The sequence below is a fragment of the Vidua macroura genome, chromosome 4 (genome assembly GCF_024509145.1).
Source record: "Vidua macroura isolate BioBank_ID:100142 chromosome 4, ASM2450914v1, whole genome shotgun sequence".
In the NCBI taxonomy this organism is placed as follows: Eukaryota; Metazoa; Chordata; class Aves; order Passeriformes; family Viduidae; genus Vidua; species Vidua macroura.
Window position 1 is genome coordinate 36,471,622 of NC_071574.1, and position 16,800 is coordinate 36,488,421.

General features: G+C 37.6%; 1 protein-coding gene across 2 annotated transcripts; it reads right to left on the bottom strand.

The window, feature by feature from the left end:
* Positions 1–340: 340 nt before the first annotated feature.
* Positions 341–16,443, bottom strand: AADAT (aminoadipate aminotransferase). 2 transcript variants are annotated; one of them, XM_053975607.1, is made up of 14 exons: positions 16,386–16,443; positions 15,429–15,497; positions 13,608–13,776; positions 12,446–12,578; positions 11,695–11,769; positions 10,177–10,386; positions 9,601–9,666; positions 8,349–8,431; positions 7,014–7,110; positions 6,138–6,199; positions 3,811–3,875; positions 3,221–3,327; positions 2,485–2,586; positions 341–1,262 (listed from the first exon to the last, which is right to left on the bottom strand). In XM_053975607.1, exons 2-14 carry the CDS (start codon positions 15,493–15,495, stop codon positions 1,221–1,223), a joined length of 1,278 nt encoding a protein of 425 aa, XP_053831582.1. In that variant the 5' UTR covers positions 15,496–15,497; positions 16,386–16,443; the 3' UTR covers positions 341–1,220. The 2 variants fall into 2 exon arrangements, with proteins under 2 accessions (XP_053831582.1, XP_053831583.1); XM_053975608.1 differs by lacking the exon at positions 16,386–16,443 and adding an exon at positions 16,336–16,370.
* Between the last annotated feature and the right edge of the window lie 357 nt (positions 16,444–16,800).

The window sequence follows — 16,800 nt, forward strand, 5'->3', positions numbered from 1 at the left end:
TGAAATAATAATAAAAATAATTTATAGTAATAATTTCTGTTGTGAAACTTCCAATGAAGAAAGGTTGTGCCTGGCCCTTATTTGCTTGGGTTGCCTGGGCTGCTGAATGGCTAACTAGGTCCTTGAACAATGCTTTACTTTGAAATTCTGAACAGTTGCACATAAAGAAACAGCCATCTGATACTGGTGGAAAGTCACAGTGCTTTCATCCAAACAGTAAGTAAAACTGAAGTCACCAACCCAAATGGGAAGCCTTGTAGAATTAGTTCAGTTGAAACTTTCTGAAGATTTTGTACCTGTTGCTGAGCATCAGATGTTTGGGATGACAATAACCAAGGGATAAGAGACTGAAACATTTCTTTATTTTTTCATTTTGTTTGCATCTGGCAGTGTCAGGGTAGTGTCCATTCCACCATGTCCCCTGTTCAGTTATTTACACTCTCCAGTCAAAACCACATCTGACTGAATAACCAAGAGTAGTTCCTTTAGTACATCCACATGCCTTGGCAAACCAGAGATTTTCTACAGGTACAGAGTAATTATTCACAGACTGAAAAAAAAAGCCAGCAATCAGAATACCTTTTACAAATTAGAGAATACCCTTGCAAATTACAAAGGACTTCAGTTTATTTGTAATCAAAGCCTCATTTTGCTGGATCAGTTTCAATTTTTTAACATAGTTACATCAGCTTTATCTGACAAAATTTCACTAAAATTAAATACTAATCCTCAAATCATTAAAACTAGATGTCATACAGTAGGACAAGAATGGAAGTGACACATGAAACAATTCCAACATAAGATTTTGGAGGAATGTATCAGTTGAGATTAATAGTGAGAAGTAATAGTGGCTAACACCATCTCAAGTGCAACTTTCTAAGTAAATGATTTTTGTTTCCCAACTCAAATAGAAAACAAAAGTCAGAACAAAAATCAATTCAAATCTAAAAAAACTATGGATTTTACAGGAAATAGAACATTTTGGTTTTGAGTATTTTAAATGTTTCTGAATTGGATAAATTTAGTAATGCAATGCCCTGTCAAAAAAAAATTAGGCAAATTGTTTTTCACTTTAATTTTCTCTTTTTTTTTAGTTGAAAAGATCTAAGGAAGCATCCACTGTATTGTGCTTGCTTATAAAATGTTCTGATGAAATCCAAATGTTAATAAATATTTTCTGGAGATGATTTTTATTACTGCAAGAGCTCTATTTAGCTTTTTCACAAAGATTCTTTTATAAGGTCAGCCAGTCTCTTGAAGGCCTGCAATGAAAAATATGGTTCACATTTATATTTCAGCATTACATGAATAGGGAACCCATGAAACCTGTAAAGCTACTAAAATTGCCTCAACCATATAGAATCAATATTTTATAATGTAAAGTTCTGCTGATATTCTCTCTTTTCCTTTTATAAAATCATATATGGGCTTTGACTGCACAAAGCTTCCAATTCTCTCATAGAAAATAAAAGGCAGATATTTCTGAAACAGAAAAATGCATATATTGATGTTCAAAGGTTATTTGGAGTTCAGATGTAACTTCTAACAAACTAGTGATCCCTGAAAGAGTATCTCTTCTAACTTAATATTACTGCCCGGGGACTCCAAAAGTGAAAGAAAGGAAGAACAGTTGAGTGGGGAAGCATATAAAAATACAGTTTGACTGTCAAAAGTATGGTTATAAATAACTTCAACAGAGAAATAGGAAAAAATAGAAAAAGTACAGAAGAACTAAAAAGGCAATAGAATCACTTATCTGTTATAAGCCTTCACAACTGCATAAAAGTACAACTACAAATACTGAACTGTTTCAAGCACCCCAATTAAATCAGTATTAAATCTGCTCAATAAAATGTCTCCTATCTTTTCTCACACTGATTTTATAGATAGAGCCAAATAACATCAAAAATGCTCCTAAAACACATAAAAGATTAGTTCCTGATAATATCAGGAATAATAGTAAATATATAAAATAAATAAAATAATTAATAAATAAAACAATAAATAAATAAATAAAGCATGTACGTAATTTGTATGAAAGGAAAACAATAGTCTTTCTTACAAAGAATTGCCAACACACACAAAAAAAAAGAACACAGGTAATTCAATCTCAGAATTTCAGGAATCCAGAGTCTGAAAGATACATGATGCCTGCTAATGCTTAAGCAAATACTCTGGCTTCAGTAAAGCATTTATAAATAATGTCTGGGAAGTTTAAGTGTGAGACACTCTATGTATGACATACACTGAAAAATTCCAACTGGTCCTAAAAATTTGGTATCTTGCAGATCATTTGGATGAGTATCTTGCTTAAAGAACAGCTAACACTGCTGTGAAAGTACTGTTAGTACTTTGAGTACTGCTCAATCACCTACAGAATAAAACGTCTAACAATCAAGAAAAAATATAAGGAGAAGGATGTAAAAAATAAAGGAGCATTACTGCGTGAGAAACTGTCTTGATAAGAGTGTAAAAAAATCTCACCAGATCCATCTGGGCAGGAGAAGGCAGAGAGAAGGAGGCTCTGACATAAGAACTAGGCTCTGAATTATCAATATTGAATGCTCCTCCAGGAACCAGTAATACCTACAAAAAAGTGAATAACCACACAGTTATTACCACTTCCACATTTTTAAAACACTATATTAAATTAAATTTGAGAAAGCTCAATGCTTACACACTTATAAGTGTGAACATGGTGTAACATACTGTTTTTTTTCTAAACAAGAAGACAAAAATATGCAATCTGTAACCAGACTTTTCATAATAAAACCAAAGGGTCTTCAGTTTTGGTTACCAGGTCTCATTCATATCATCACAATGCTTAGAAGCACCTAGGGTGTAGCTTACTCAGTGCTGGATCTTATAAATTGGAGAAATAAACCCAAATTTAATTTCTTTCATTAAAATAAAATTGGTCAACATCCACCATATGGGTAAATATGCATTATATATATATATGTCATATACAATGGCATATTGTACCATATGTTATATTGGTTTCAATTTAAGTAAACTGATAAAATATCAACATTTGAATAGAATCATGAAAATATTTTGTTAATCAGTAACTATGCCATAGTGCCTGACTTGCAGACTTAATGATGGTGCACAGCAAGTCCCCCTGCTTTTTTATATGTGCACATGTGGATAGATAAAGATATTTTATCCCTCGCTTTTTTCATTTTAAGATCATAAGTCATTAAATCACATGTCATACTTCTTTCTTCAAAGCCTTTTCCATTATCAGCTGCTGTGTATCAGAAATACCCTTTATTTTGATCCATAAGAACATGCCAGCAGCAGGAGGGTACCATTCTGCCAAATCTGGAGACAGAGAGAGAGAAAATGGAATCAAGTAAGAACATTATGCCCCACTTCTAATGCATACATCATAGATTCAGTGATGTTTTAGATTTGCTGATACAAACATTATTATCACTATTGCTATAGTGATTTTTTGTATCTTCTTTTAAATTAAGGTCACTATTTCAGATATTTATTAAAGAAAGAGATTTTAAACACTGAAAGCATAAGAACATAATGAAGTGAAACATAGGTTCCTTGTAAAATTGCTTTAAATAGTAATGTGGTGAACTTTTTTTTCATTATCATCTATCTCCCTGTCCTACCAGAAAGCATAAGAATGCAGCAATAGAGGATGTGTCCTGAGCTTAATATTTAATGCAATGGATTTGCTTATAGTGCTTATCTGTCACTTCAGTCAAGAGATGAACTTAAGTGATTTTTCTTGAGCACAAAGATGATAAATAGCTGGCAAAAAAGTGAGTATTTATGCTGCACTCTGACCTTTTAACCACTTGTCAGCAGCAGTGAGCATTGCATCCCGCTGGATCCTGTAGAAGTCCACCACTCTGAAAGCAAATTATCAATTGAAAGTCATGAACTCATGTCCTTTCAGAATCTATTTGTTTCTGAAGGCAGAAACAAAGCCTTTCTACTTGAACAACTCAAGTGCACGTTTAATAGAAATACAAGAATATCATAGATGGACACAACACAGTATACTGTGTGTATAAATATTTGTATACATATCCAAGAAATCTTTACTGCTTCACTACATCTCCAACAGAGCACTGATCAACCAGACAGAGGAAGTCCCTTTGTGGCTGCTTCTTCAGCTTTACACATATCATAGAAACATTTTACATATTACATCCATTCTGTCTATTATGGTAGTGGATATAAGTCCTGATAACAGTATTTACTGCACAAAGCACACACAGTGAAGAAAATTAGGGACTTTAACATATGCAAAAGCACAGACTTAATATTTGTGCATTTGGGTTGAATTTGTTTAACAGGTATACATCTAAGTGACATTTGACAAGGTAAAAAGCAAATCATATGATAAACCCGTCACAACTATTTGACAGCTTCCCCTTTTCTAAACTTTTGAACCTATCTCCTTCATACTGTAAGTAAAACTTTTAAATAATTTAATCTCTTATTGGGAAAAAGGACCCTAACCCAAGTTTCATCATGGACAAGTCATGTGCGGTGCCTTTTGTCAACATAAAATGACACAGCTGTGCAATGGAAGACACAAGAGAAATGCCTGATACTGAGTTCATAATTCAAATGCAAATGTGTTCCCATGTCTTGAGAAAACATCCTTAGTAATTTGCATAATTCACATAATTTTACATTTGTATTTTTAAAAATACTTTCTGAACCAATAGTTTTGATTTCTGGATGTATTTTATTACATCTGACACACAAACACCAAAACCTACAGAAACTTAAACAGTTTTGGGGCTCAGCTATATCTATTGCTACATTCTATATGAAGGAATAAATCTCTTTTGTGCAGTTTTTGCTAAAATTGCAAATCCTGTTACCATTTTAATTACACGCTGAAATCATAATGATTACTAAGACGAAACCCAAAAATATAACTACTCCAAAAAACCAGACAATCTTCTACTCCAAAGCCTGATCTAACACCTCACCCTTGTACAAATGAAATCAGCTGGAAGAGACTGCAGTCAGCTGTGGGGCCTCATCAGTAATGTTATAAAGCATTGCAGCTACCCCACTGTAGCCCTATTTTCATTAGTTTAAGTGGAAGAACAGCCTTCAGGCTTGATAAGGCTGCCTTTTGACCTACAAAAAGAGGTAAGTGGAAAGATACGTTTGGGATTTATTTTTGGGAATTGCTGAAAGTTGACCTAAAGTGTGGTCCAAGTTCCTCTGTGAGACTTACCTTTATATTCCTAAATCTTAAAACAAAGCAATGCTAAAGCTGGTGTGTCTGGTTTAGTTTTTTTTTTTTTTTTCAAATATTGCTGTTTACAGTATGAACATCAAGGGGACACAAGTGGCTGTTACAGTGAGATATAAGAACTTTTTGCATGTTTTGCTCGTGTTGCTGTTAGAGGCCTTTGCAGAGTGCAGCACACTCCTACTGAAGTGAGAAATTTGGGGCTCTAATGATATCCAAGTAGAGCATATAAACTGAGGCACTGACTGTCAAGAGAAACTACGCTCCTCCTGCATAATAAATATGAAAACTAAATGTGTGTCAGTCAGTATGCAAGAAATATCTTGGGAGTTAGATGGTAGTCCAGTGCCCTCTCTCTAACAGAGGCATAGTTCAGGCAATGTTTAGTGTGTGTAGATGAACTTCACTGTTTTTCCATCAGTATCCACAATCAGGAGATCAAGGATGGCAAGAGTGTAAATTCATGCTAACTTAGTGAACTCCCTTTATAAAGGCTATGCTGACTCTCTCAATAGATTCTGTGCTCAGAGATCTCAGCTTTTGCTGTAGACCCTAATACTTTAGCAGGGATCTAAACTTTATTCACTGGCTTGAAGCTTCCAGGATCCCCTCAAGTTCCCTTCAGGTGGGAGCTGCATGATGTCTGTGCCAATGGATTGGCAGATTGTCTGCCTGGGGTGGTAGGTGACATACCCTGACCTGCTTGTCTGCAACTTCACACTGTGTCTCTTCAGGGCTCTTGTGTGAACGCAACAGTCTTGGTGATGTGTCTGATCTACGTGGCCTAATCCTGGTGCACCTCCTCTGACTTGTTTACCAGAAAGAATACTTGATGTAGGTAACAAGTAGCAGAATGACAGATGATGGGATTCAGCATAGGATATAACCCTACCTGTCTATATGCTCCAAGAAACCCTTTTGTCCCCATTGCTGAAGCAGCTGTGATATCATAATCTAAAGAAATAAAACACATCATCAGTACCATGTTTTAAACAGGACTGTTCCACAATCATTAGAAGATCCATAGCCAGATGAAGTATTCAACATTCCCCAGACATGAAATTGCATGCGGTGTCTCTTGGAGCCCCTTATAAACAGAGGTGCCAAGGTTATTACAGTCCGTTTTAGTGGTGTCTCCAAGGATCATGGCAGTTTTTGGAAGCTGGGGTGGGGGGAGGGAAAAATGGATTAAGAGCTAAATATGATAACTGGGGAGAAAGGGGAAGGCAATATATATTGCTTTACCTTCCTGTCCACATCGGCCTCTCCGCTTTAACAGTGGCGAACTAACGGAGCTGGAAGACGGAAGCTGTATTTAGATGTGTTCAGTGTCTCCTTTCCTTATTACTAACCATAAAGGGGCTGTAGCTGTCAGCTTGCTTTGAAATGTCTTTGTGGGCTGCCAGTATTGTTTAATTAAAAAGTAGAATAAAAAATAATAAATGAGTGTTTTTTTCATACTGTGCTTTACATTGAAGTTGTAAAACACCTACCAGGAATAGATAAAGTATTTCAAAACTTGTTTCTTGAAATCTGAGGGTTAAGGGATATCAGCTGTATTATCCATGCACTGAGACAACCCTCTAGCTCTGGTTCTGATTTCTATGATGGTCTCTCTTCCTTTGGCAGAGCTGACAGTGAAAGTGCATAAACAAAACTGCAAAAGTTAGAGCAACTGTAAAAGTACAAAGCTGTTTGCTTGTGGTATCTTATAACTTGGATATGTTGTCTTCTCTAAATGCAATTCATTTGGTGGCTTGGTACTTGCCTGTGTGAAAGTGCTGGTGTGCATTGTTGACACCTGAATGTGTAGAACAACTCTGTCGATGAGAGGCTTGGGACCCGTCAGAAAACCTATTCGTAAACTGGAAACCAAACAAAGAAAAAGTTACTACAGAAATGCAATGTACTAATACTTTGTCTGAGTTATATGTGGGAAAACATGCAATAATTTTATTGATAGTGTAAGGATCTCTTATGCATTCAAATTTATTTATATCTTAATACTGCCCTCAGGTTATACAGTTTAGAAGCTGAATATCAAAGTCATGAAATAAAAACATTTAAGAGGTTTTAATGCTTATAGTAGCTTCTTAGTTATGAGGCTTCAGGACAAAATCTATGTTTGGAAGCTGTCCTCTGCAACCATAAAGATAACATGAATCAAAGGGAATGAAAGACAAGTTTTCCCATAATAAAAGATAATGAATGCTTAGGCTTTATGACAAACAGGTAAGTGGCAAATGGCTTTACTCTTTCACTACCTTTCAGTACTGCAGAAGGAATGGAAACTAGATCATTACTTATGCTTCAATTCTTATTACCCATCTTTACAGATTGGCTGAAGTTTTTATTTGAAGAAAAATGGAACCAGTAAACTCATATGTGTCTTTGGAAAAGATAATACTGTGTCGTGCCATTTTGTGGTGTCACTTCTGAAAATGCAATCACAGTTAGTGTTATGTTGTCTCCTCACTTTCTCTAGGATGGGTTATAATCCACTGGCTGCCAATGCAGAATTTGCATTAATTTTTTATATCTATTAGGTTAACAGACAAAAGCAAGCTAAGAACCAAATACATTGACTTGTGTGAAATGGAAAACAGCCAAGTTGGTTCTTTTTCTGGCAGGTGGAAACAACCTGAAAGAACTGGAAAGCTAGATTTCAGTACAACCCTATGAGCAGTTTGTGAAGAATGATAGTTTCTTTTCTGTATTACAAGTTCAGGGAGTTTTCAGGAATACTAAGAGATAGATAAAAAGGGAAATGGAAAAAAGAAGAGAGAAAAGCTCCTAATAGTTCCAGGAACAGAGCTGGAATCCAGCATCTGTCTTTCTGCCTAGACGGTGCCTGCAAGAATGGGCTTCCTGGGGGGAGAGGCTTCAGAATCTGCATCAGAAGAGAAACAGAACCTGGAGTAAAATAACTGTTGAGAGATGACATGAAAAGTGAGTAGACTGTGAAAAGCCATTGATTCAGAAGTTCATTCCAGAAGTGAATAGTTAGTAAATGAGAAAACACTATGACATGTCTCATCACTTCATATGAAGTCTTGCATCTTAACTGAATAGGCAACACTAAGTGGTCTGCAGCCAGCCTTACCCAGATGAGAGAATTTTAGAGAAAGAGTCGGTCCTGATAACTCGGCCATCCACATCCATTGAGAGGAAAGTTGGAGCCCATGGCTTGGAATAAAAAATAAAAAAATGAAATTCAAGGTGCTAGTAAGGATTGTAATGGAATTATTTTCTTTACTAGGAAGATACAATTCATTTCTCAAATGCATATTCCAAGGAAAACATTGCAGTAACTTGCTGAACAAGTGATTGCTCAGCTTAGCTTTCTGAGATGTGATTACAATATTCTGTTAATATCTTCAAGAAATCAACTTTGTTATTTTTTGATGATTACTTAGCCCACTGTTCAGCACACAAGTGTTCAGTTTAAGTATTGGTATGATGCTATAAGAAGGAGAGAGAAATAATGATTTTTCTGCCAAGATTTCTTGTGGAGTAAAGAGGTACTGAAATTTCTAAAATGGAGCCTTGTAGCATTTTGCTTTGCTATATTAAAAAATGAAATCAGAAGATATGACCAAATTGTGAAGATCTGAGTCCAGCATACTTTTTCCTTATCAAGAATTCTGTTTTTACACCACCTCCCCTACATTTTCTTACAAAGCTTCACAATATTATTCAATCGGTAAGTGAGGCAGTTTTATTGCCTCCTTCCATAAAAACATATTTCAAAAGAGAAAATGCTGACCTTTATCTTCTACCAGTGTTCTAGTGCTTTGTAAGACCTGTTTTGATTTCTGAAGTTAGGTACTTTTAAAGACTGACTAACTTTAGATTCACGTATGAAATTTGCAGAAAATTTACACGAAGGGATGCTGCCTATCCAGCAGCACGATATGTGGTACCTGGGAGAACTCCCAGTTTCTCCAAAAGGCAAAAGGATAAAAATGGGGTATAACAGATGCAGAATAGGCAGTCTTCTGCTGAATGAAAGAAGAGACAGGGAGAAAGGAACATTAAGAGACTGCAAATTTCAAGTGCTGCTTCAATGACATACTTGCTTTGCTCTGAATGCAGTCTTCATCATTTTCTGATTACTGAAAAATTCTATCCTGTATGAGGCTTGAGAAATTTGAACCACTAATTAACAGGATATAAAATACCACAAAGGGGAAAATTACTGAAAAAGTACAGACTGTAAGGCCTACAACTGCTTTGGTAGGACATGAAGAAGAAGCATGCAGTAAGATCCAGGGCTCAAACCTTAGTTCTCTTGTGAAACCTTAGTTTCTCCCCAGAAAATAAGGTATTACTAAGGATTATGGAAGAAAAATTACCTTTTCAAATTGAAGAAAGTAGTAAGGATCATCTTCTATTATGAGAAAATCATATTTTCTTGCAAGCTAAATAAATTAATAAAAAGTAACAAAAGGAATAAAAGTTAAACACATGGCAAATTCAGTCAGGTGTTTTTTTTAACCAGCATCATATTATGATTCTATTGATTGAACATTCATTATATAGAATGATGAGAAGTCTTCAAGTGCCCAATTTAGATATCAAAAAATTGTAAGAGTAATCATGGTACCTGTAGTACATGGACCCTTGTATGCAACTGAAGCTCTGTTCTATGTGGCATTCAAACTGGGCAGACAACATGCAATTAGCCCAGTTAGAAGCCCATGGCAAAGGTATCACCTACCAGTGGGCTACCATTGAAAAACAATTTACCTAAGGCATAGTCTACCTCTGAAGAGCTGTTCTGATAGAGATTCTGCTAGAAGCAAGTTCTAGGAGGAATGTCTACTGGACCAATAATGGGCCCAAATACCAAACATGGGTACCTTCAACTGAAACAAGACTGATATTTATCTATTTCTAGCTACAAGGTTCACAAGAGCATAGCTCCATACCTGGTAAATCTCCTTTTTGCGCTCTGTGGTCAGCGAGTTGCCAGTTGGGTTGCATCCATTTGGAATAGTGTACAGGAATTTGGGGAGGTGATTGCTACGATTTTTTACATCCTCTGGGCTCCAAGCAGACAGAATTTCTTTTAAAGCTTTTGGAATAATGCCATGTTGGTCACTAGGAATACTAATTATATTACAACCCAAGGGTTTCAGCTGTTGATAGAAGGAACAAAACTGTCATAATTGTGTAATTCAAAGGCCTTCCTTTTGTCACTGGCACCATAACATTTCATCAATACAAAATCCTTCTTTTTGATTTTATAGATATCTCAAGCTCCATTTGCTCATGAGTCAAATAAAGGTTTGCCTGAATTTGCTGTAAGGCTTGTCAAACTTAGCACATTAGTCTTTATTTGTTCTACTAAGTCAACTCAGAGGAAATGGGTAAGTCCTATGTTCAATTGCTGCTCTTCTGTAGGAAATCAGATTTGGTTTTTCAAGCGGAAAGGGAGTTTGTAAATCTGAACTGTTCTCTCAGGACTTCTCATGCTCTCACCACAGACAGTTAAGGTCACAGCACCTTTGTTTCCTACTGACAATTTATGCTCTACTTTGGTGGAAATGTCAGAGCTTTAAGCTACTCTTCCCTGACAAAGGGCAAAGAATCTGTTCTCTCAACAGATATATTCAGCAATATAAAGGAGAATGAAATGATGCTACTGCAGTGATATGTTGACAGCAGTATGAAAAAATATAGGTAAAATACCAATGAAAAATCTTGCTGTTTCTCCTCTGTGGAATTTCAATTTGTACCAAGTAGTGCTCTGCATTTTTAGGTAAAACTGCAAGCTGCTGCATTGTCAAAATATACTCCTAAAGAAGTACAGCTGATTAGATTATATATTCAAATTTAGGACAGTAAGCAATAACAATTTATTTTGATGCAAGGGGGGACAACTGAATTTGTGGTGTATTTATTCTAACCCTTCTTGCAGGTCTTATATATTTTGAGCTGACATTTAATTTTATACTGATTAAACTACTTTTCAGAAGTAAACTTTGTTGCTATTGTATAGTTCTCACTAATTAATATCTTCATACTCATATATGAGTGTTTCAGTATATATTCCAGGATTATACTATTTATAGCCATCGTATACTCTGATCATGAAATATTTCAGGTAAACATACTGACACCCAATTGTTATAAATTTAATTCAACCAAACTAGGTCCTGATGGCTTTCTTTCTAGTCCCATATGTGATCTTAGCCCTTGAATGAACTAGTGTTTGGAAGAGGAACTTCAAATAGCTTTCATAGAACTTTTAGTAGAAAACCTTCTATGAGTTAATATTTATGAACTTAACTGGCTGGACACTAAAATCTTGAGTCTTAGATATGTTTTTATGGCAAAACCAGACAGTGTTTATAAGACTGCAGAACAGGCACTGAATAGAGCCTAAACTGCTGTTTAGTTCAAATATAACATTCACGATGTTTTGTAGCTAAGGAATAACTTACAGCTGCTAGTGTGCCCGCGTATGTGGGTGCATCCAAAAGGATGTTGTCTCCAGGATTAATGAGCATTTCAAACACCTGCAAAAGAAAAGATTCTGTTTTAAAGATTGTTCAGTTTTTGGACATGTGTTTCATATTTTTGACTTCTTAGTGGGATTAAAAATCTTGATTAGATACTACTAATTCCCTAACGCTATAATTATCCTGTCTTTGAGAAAGGCAAGAAACAGATGAAAAATCTGCTTTAGAGCCAAATTAAGATAGGTTACCAACTTGACATGGAAAGACAGTGTTCTGAAGCACCCTTTCTACTGTATAAGTTATAGAAAGAAACAATTAAACAGCAGTGAGAGTGGACTGGAAAGGGTAATTATTTTGGGAAATAAAAACCCCCCAAAATCAGGAAGTAAAAATGAGAAGAAACATATTTAAAATAGAATTATGGTAAAATATCATCTATGCACTTATCATTACACTACTTGAGTAACACACCTTATAGTGTGTTTTCTACACAGACTCTTTGGTTACCTGAACTTCCATGCAGTCCTGACAGTCTAGAATGCCACTCCAATTTTAATTTCCTTTATCTTGTACATGAACCTAGAGTAATTCATATCTATGGAGAAAGAGTACATGAAACTGTACCCTGCATATAGTTATAGAAGGCACTTAGTGCTGAATATAGCTGAGCTAGTGGAAGAATAAACATCTGTCTGAATGAAATGCTTCTAACACATGAATCTTTTGGTCTTACTTTACACAAGCCTTCCTGGCTGCCAGTTGTGACACACACTTCCATCTGTCCTTGCTCAGGACTGTAATTGGCTGTGGGAGGATCATGTAAGTTCCGCTGGAAATCTTTTAGCCAAGACAACAGTTCTGGAATCCTGAAACATGAATAAGAAGGCATATCTAAGATCTTATATAGGCCAAAGCTAGCCTGTTCCTCTAAATCCTTGCCAAATCTAGCATGCAGTCCTGAGTTTCATTTCAGCTGTCACACAGATACACTTAGATGCAATTGCTATGACTGCTTTATCAAATTAAGAAAATGAGATGGGCACCTGTGGTCCATACACCAAATCATCATAGTGAAATCTGGGCAGAAATTATTTGCCAAGGATGAAACAGGGTGAAGGCTGAACAATACTCACTCCTAGAAATGATCATTCTGTACTTGAATGTGGCAGTGTGACGAAGTTCTTAATGCTGCTTGTAACCTGCTGCAGATTACAAGGATTTCTAAAACATGTTTTCCAAAAAATGTCTTAAGATCTTGTAGGATGTTCACAAATGGCTGGTTCATTTAAATATTAAGAAAAGTTTTAACTGATGCCCCATGTGTCTCTGTAGGTACCCAAGTATTTTTGCAAACCTGTCCTCACAGTGCTGTTGTCTGAGAAGTTTACATGAGCACTAAAGCAATATAATGATATGCAATTTTTGTACCAAAAATGACAATTCTATAAATACCTCCACTCAACTACCACAAGTCCTACATACTGACTTTAGTATATGGTGCCAAATGAAAAGAAATACTCCAAAACATAGAAACTATGTGTTGTAATGCAGTATCTTTTAAATAATATCTGATTTGGGTGTCTGGATTCTCAAATACGAATAGCTAGGAAATGCTCTGGCTTAAAAAATACTAGGGATTAGGGTTTTAAGTGATTTAAGTGTTTTTTTTTTTTCTTTTTACATAACTCGTTGCAAACTTTTCCACTGGAACTCAAATGTAAATAGTGACGCAAATCGAAAAAAAAAAACAAAACATGGGTTTTGGGAAGAGCCTATTTTTTGAAAAAAAGGGCTTTTTGAACAGGTTTTAAAAACACAGGTGACTTAATGCAATAAAGGATATTATGATCCTTAGCTTCTGGTGTCTTGAAATGCAAGCAGCTGTGGACAGATACCCTGCTGAGGCTGAGTACTGGAGAGCTCTCTTCATCAGATCTTCCCCAATCTCAATAGGTGTTCCATGTCCAATGTCAACAGTTGCCCTCTTAAATGGAAAAAGATTAGGATTTGGTGCCCCTCCAGCCAGAGAGATGAGAGATGGAGGAGACTTCTGCATCAATTCAGCTAGAGTAAAAGGAAACCACTTTGGTTACAATTTTATTATTATAATAGTGATCATATCCTTTAATCAATATTTAATAATGGCCTAGAAAACTTGTTCTATTTTTCAATTTACTTGTTTAGCTATCATGAATTAAAAAGGATAACTCTTCTTAAACTCAGCTTTCTGCTTGGATTAAATAGGTGTTTGGGGGCCCCAGGAAGGAGATACTGTTAGGACAGACTAAAAAAATAATTTTAAGTTAAAAAAGCTATTTGGAATTTATTTTGAAACAATCTGGACAGTTCTATTATAAAAACTGTCATGACTGATGTCTTTTGAGCTTCAAGAATTTAAAATCTAAATGATATTCTGTTTAGACTGACTTGAAAAGAATGGCTTTGTTTTTTGTTCTGTTTTTCATTCAGTTTCACTTCAGCTGGTCTGGCAGCTATACTGACAGATGATTATAGCTTTTCTATAAGGGAATGGAAATATTTCTGGCAGCACAGTTTTAGCGGCAAAGGCACTGTGTAAGTAATTTGATATGAAGAAAATCTTAATTCCTGCTTTTAAGTCACAGTTTCACAACCATTCAGATCCAATCTATGTAGTGCAGACCAGACCTTAATCCAGCAAGGGCACTTGATTGCATTAAATCTAAGAATTCACAATGTGGCATTCATGCTGGCTTGGCAGTTTTACATCAGATAAGAGAGGACAGATGACACCAGATCTGACTTAAAAGTGGCCTGTTACTGAGTTTATTTTCCAGTATTATTAGCAGACTTGAACATGGGGAGTTAATTCTTATCAGTTATTTCACCAGCTTGTGTTATGCCTGTGACTTTTGGCCTGGTAAAGAGAGATTTACTTTGTCATCAAAACTGTAGGCTCAGTATGTCTTTCTACAGGAACTGTGCTGCTTAATACTTTTGCTATGATGCATATTAATGTATCACTTGAAAAAGAGGCTGCCTAGAGTGAACTGCATGACTGAGCTGTACCTGTATGAAGCATTTTAAGCAGTACAGCAAATGCCAACCCCTTACCAAGAGGGGAAATTAACCCCTGAAGGCTTAACTAGTGATGCATGTCTCATGCTTGGATTCTGTCAGGTCTCTGTGGGTTTCAACTGAGTAAACAAGTAGGCAGTTAAGCTTCTCCATCTGTCACATGGAAGACAATGTAATGTTGTAGCCTAAAGATAGATTAATATGGAAAAGGAAAGTGTAGTGATACTGAGAGAGTGGGGGTGCTGAGGCATTTATGGATATGAACAGGATTCTGGAAAATGAGGTGGAAATAAACATTCTGGGACTGAATTTCAAGTCAACTAGCAGTTGCTTGTTCCTGGACACACAACATAAACTCAGTTGCTAACAGTGCCAAAAGCCTGGGTTCAGAAACAGTGGCAGAGACTTTTCAAACACTTGTTAAAGTGGTAATACTAATTTGTTTGTCTGGATGGGTTTCTGAAATGTTCAAGGTTATTCACTTTATTTTTCTCTATACCTGCTTGGCATCTCTGCTTGACCAAAGTCATGTTGCTTTGTCAGCTTACAGCATGGTTTTCTTTCAAACCTTTTAAAGTCTTAAGCCATGATACTCCAGCACAGACCAGAATGTAGAATGATTCTTTCAGAGAAACTGGGAAGAAGGGACATGTACTCACTCAGCAGTCTTATTGGAGATGCTTTTCTTGCTGCACTCACAGTGGTGATAAACCTAGAGTAATTCATATCTATGGAGAAAGAATAATTAGTTGGACATGAAGCTAGAAAAGGGAATAAGATGTGCAATATGCTTTTAGTATGTGCATCTCCCACGAGTAATGCTTTTGATCTGGGTAATTTGTAGTATGCCAGTGAGCAGGAAAAAGCCCCTTTACTGTCAGCTCTGGAGTCTTAACAGCAAATTACAAATCTGAAGATTTGATGGAACTTAAACAACCATCAGCTCTTTTAATTTAATGAGAATCCAGCTTTATTTACTTGTATTAAGCACTGCATTTGAAGTGCTTTTAGGATTGCAAGCCATCGTTATAAGTCACAACACTTGTCAAGTTAGAGGTGGGGTTTTTTTTGGAAAGGATAATTAAGAACGTCTTTCAAATGTATCTGATGAGTGATTTCCTCCTTTTCCCTGGTGTCCATAGAGTTCACTATCCAGTGGCTAGTGAACTACAGTCCAGGAGGAAGCCCGAAGGCCTGGAAAGGCCACAAGAAGGCATCTCCTTCAAAGGGAAACAATCAGAGAAATGAAATGGAAGGGTAAAGAGCAGCCACAGCAACACGCATGTGCCGGCAGTTACTAGAAACGATCCACCGAGCAAGGCCGCTTTTAAAAACACATCTCGTGCTTCCTAAGAAGACCTCCCTTAACTTCGCTCCCCCAGCAGCCCGGCACAGGCGCGGTGCTGCCTGTGCACAAGGGGGGGCTGGGGCTGTGTTTTAAGGGATAGCTGAGCGCCGCTTCGCCGTCCTCCCCGGGGCGATCCCGAGACATCCCCCTGTTGCCCACACATCCCCAGCTCCCCCGGAGGGGACACCGAGCCCCCATGGCCATCCCGAGCTCACGACCGGCGCCGTCCCGCTGTGTGGAGGGTTCGGTGGCGGCCGCGGGCACCTACCGGCGGAGGGCGCGGGGCAGGGCGGGCAGCGGCGGCCCCGCTGTGGGCGTGTGCGCGCCGGGCCGGGCCCCGCTGTGGGCGTGTGTGGGCCGGGCTGGCCCGGGCGGGGAACAGACACGGGGCCCTGGCAGCGCTGCGGGCAGCGCGGATCGGAAAGCTGTCCTGTGCGGGTCCGTGCGAAAGCCCTAAAATGAGCGGCTTCCTCACCGGCTCCGTCTGTGTAGTGCCAGCGAAGCGAGGGCTGGAGCCCGATAGTGCGGGGAGAGGCGGGGGCAGCCGGGCAGGAGGCACCGCCGGGGGCTGGGCAGCCCCGGGTGCGGGCAGGACCCACAGCGGCGGGGCGAAGCACGGGCTGGTGGTGGGGGAAAACGGAGAATCACAGAATGGTTTGGCTTAGAAGGGACCTTCAAGATGA

Coding starts and splice junctions, on each gene's coding strand:
- AADAT (XM_053975607.1), bottom strand. CDS start 15,495: ATGAATTACTCTAGGTTTATCACCACTGTGAGTGCAGCAAGAAAAGCA. Junction 12,579..13,607: donor CAGTACTCAGCCTCAGCAGG/GTATCTGTCCAC, acceptor TTCATGTTTCAG/GATTCCAGAACTGTTGTCTT. Junction 2,587..3,220: donor AAAAGGCTTTGAAGAAAGAA/GTATGACATGTG, acceptor ACTTTTTTGTAG/GTATTACTGGTTCCTGGAGG.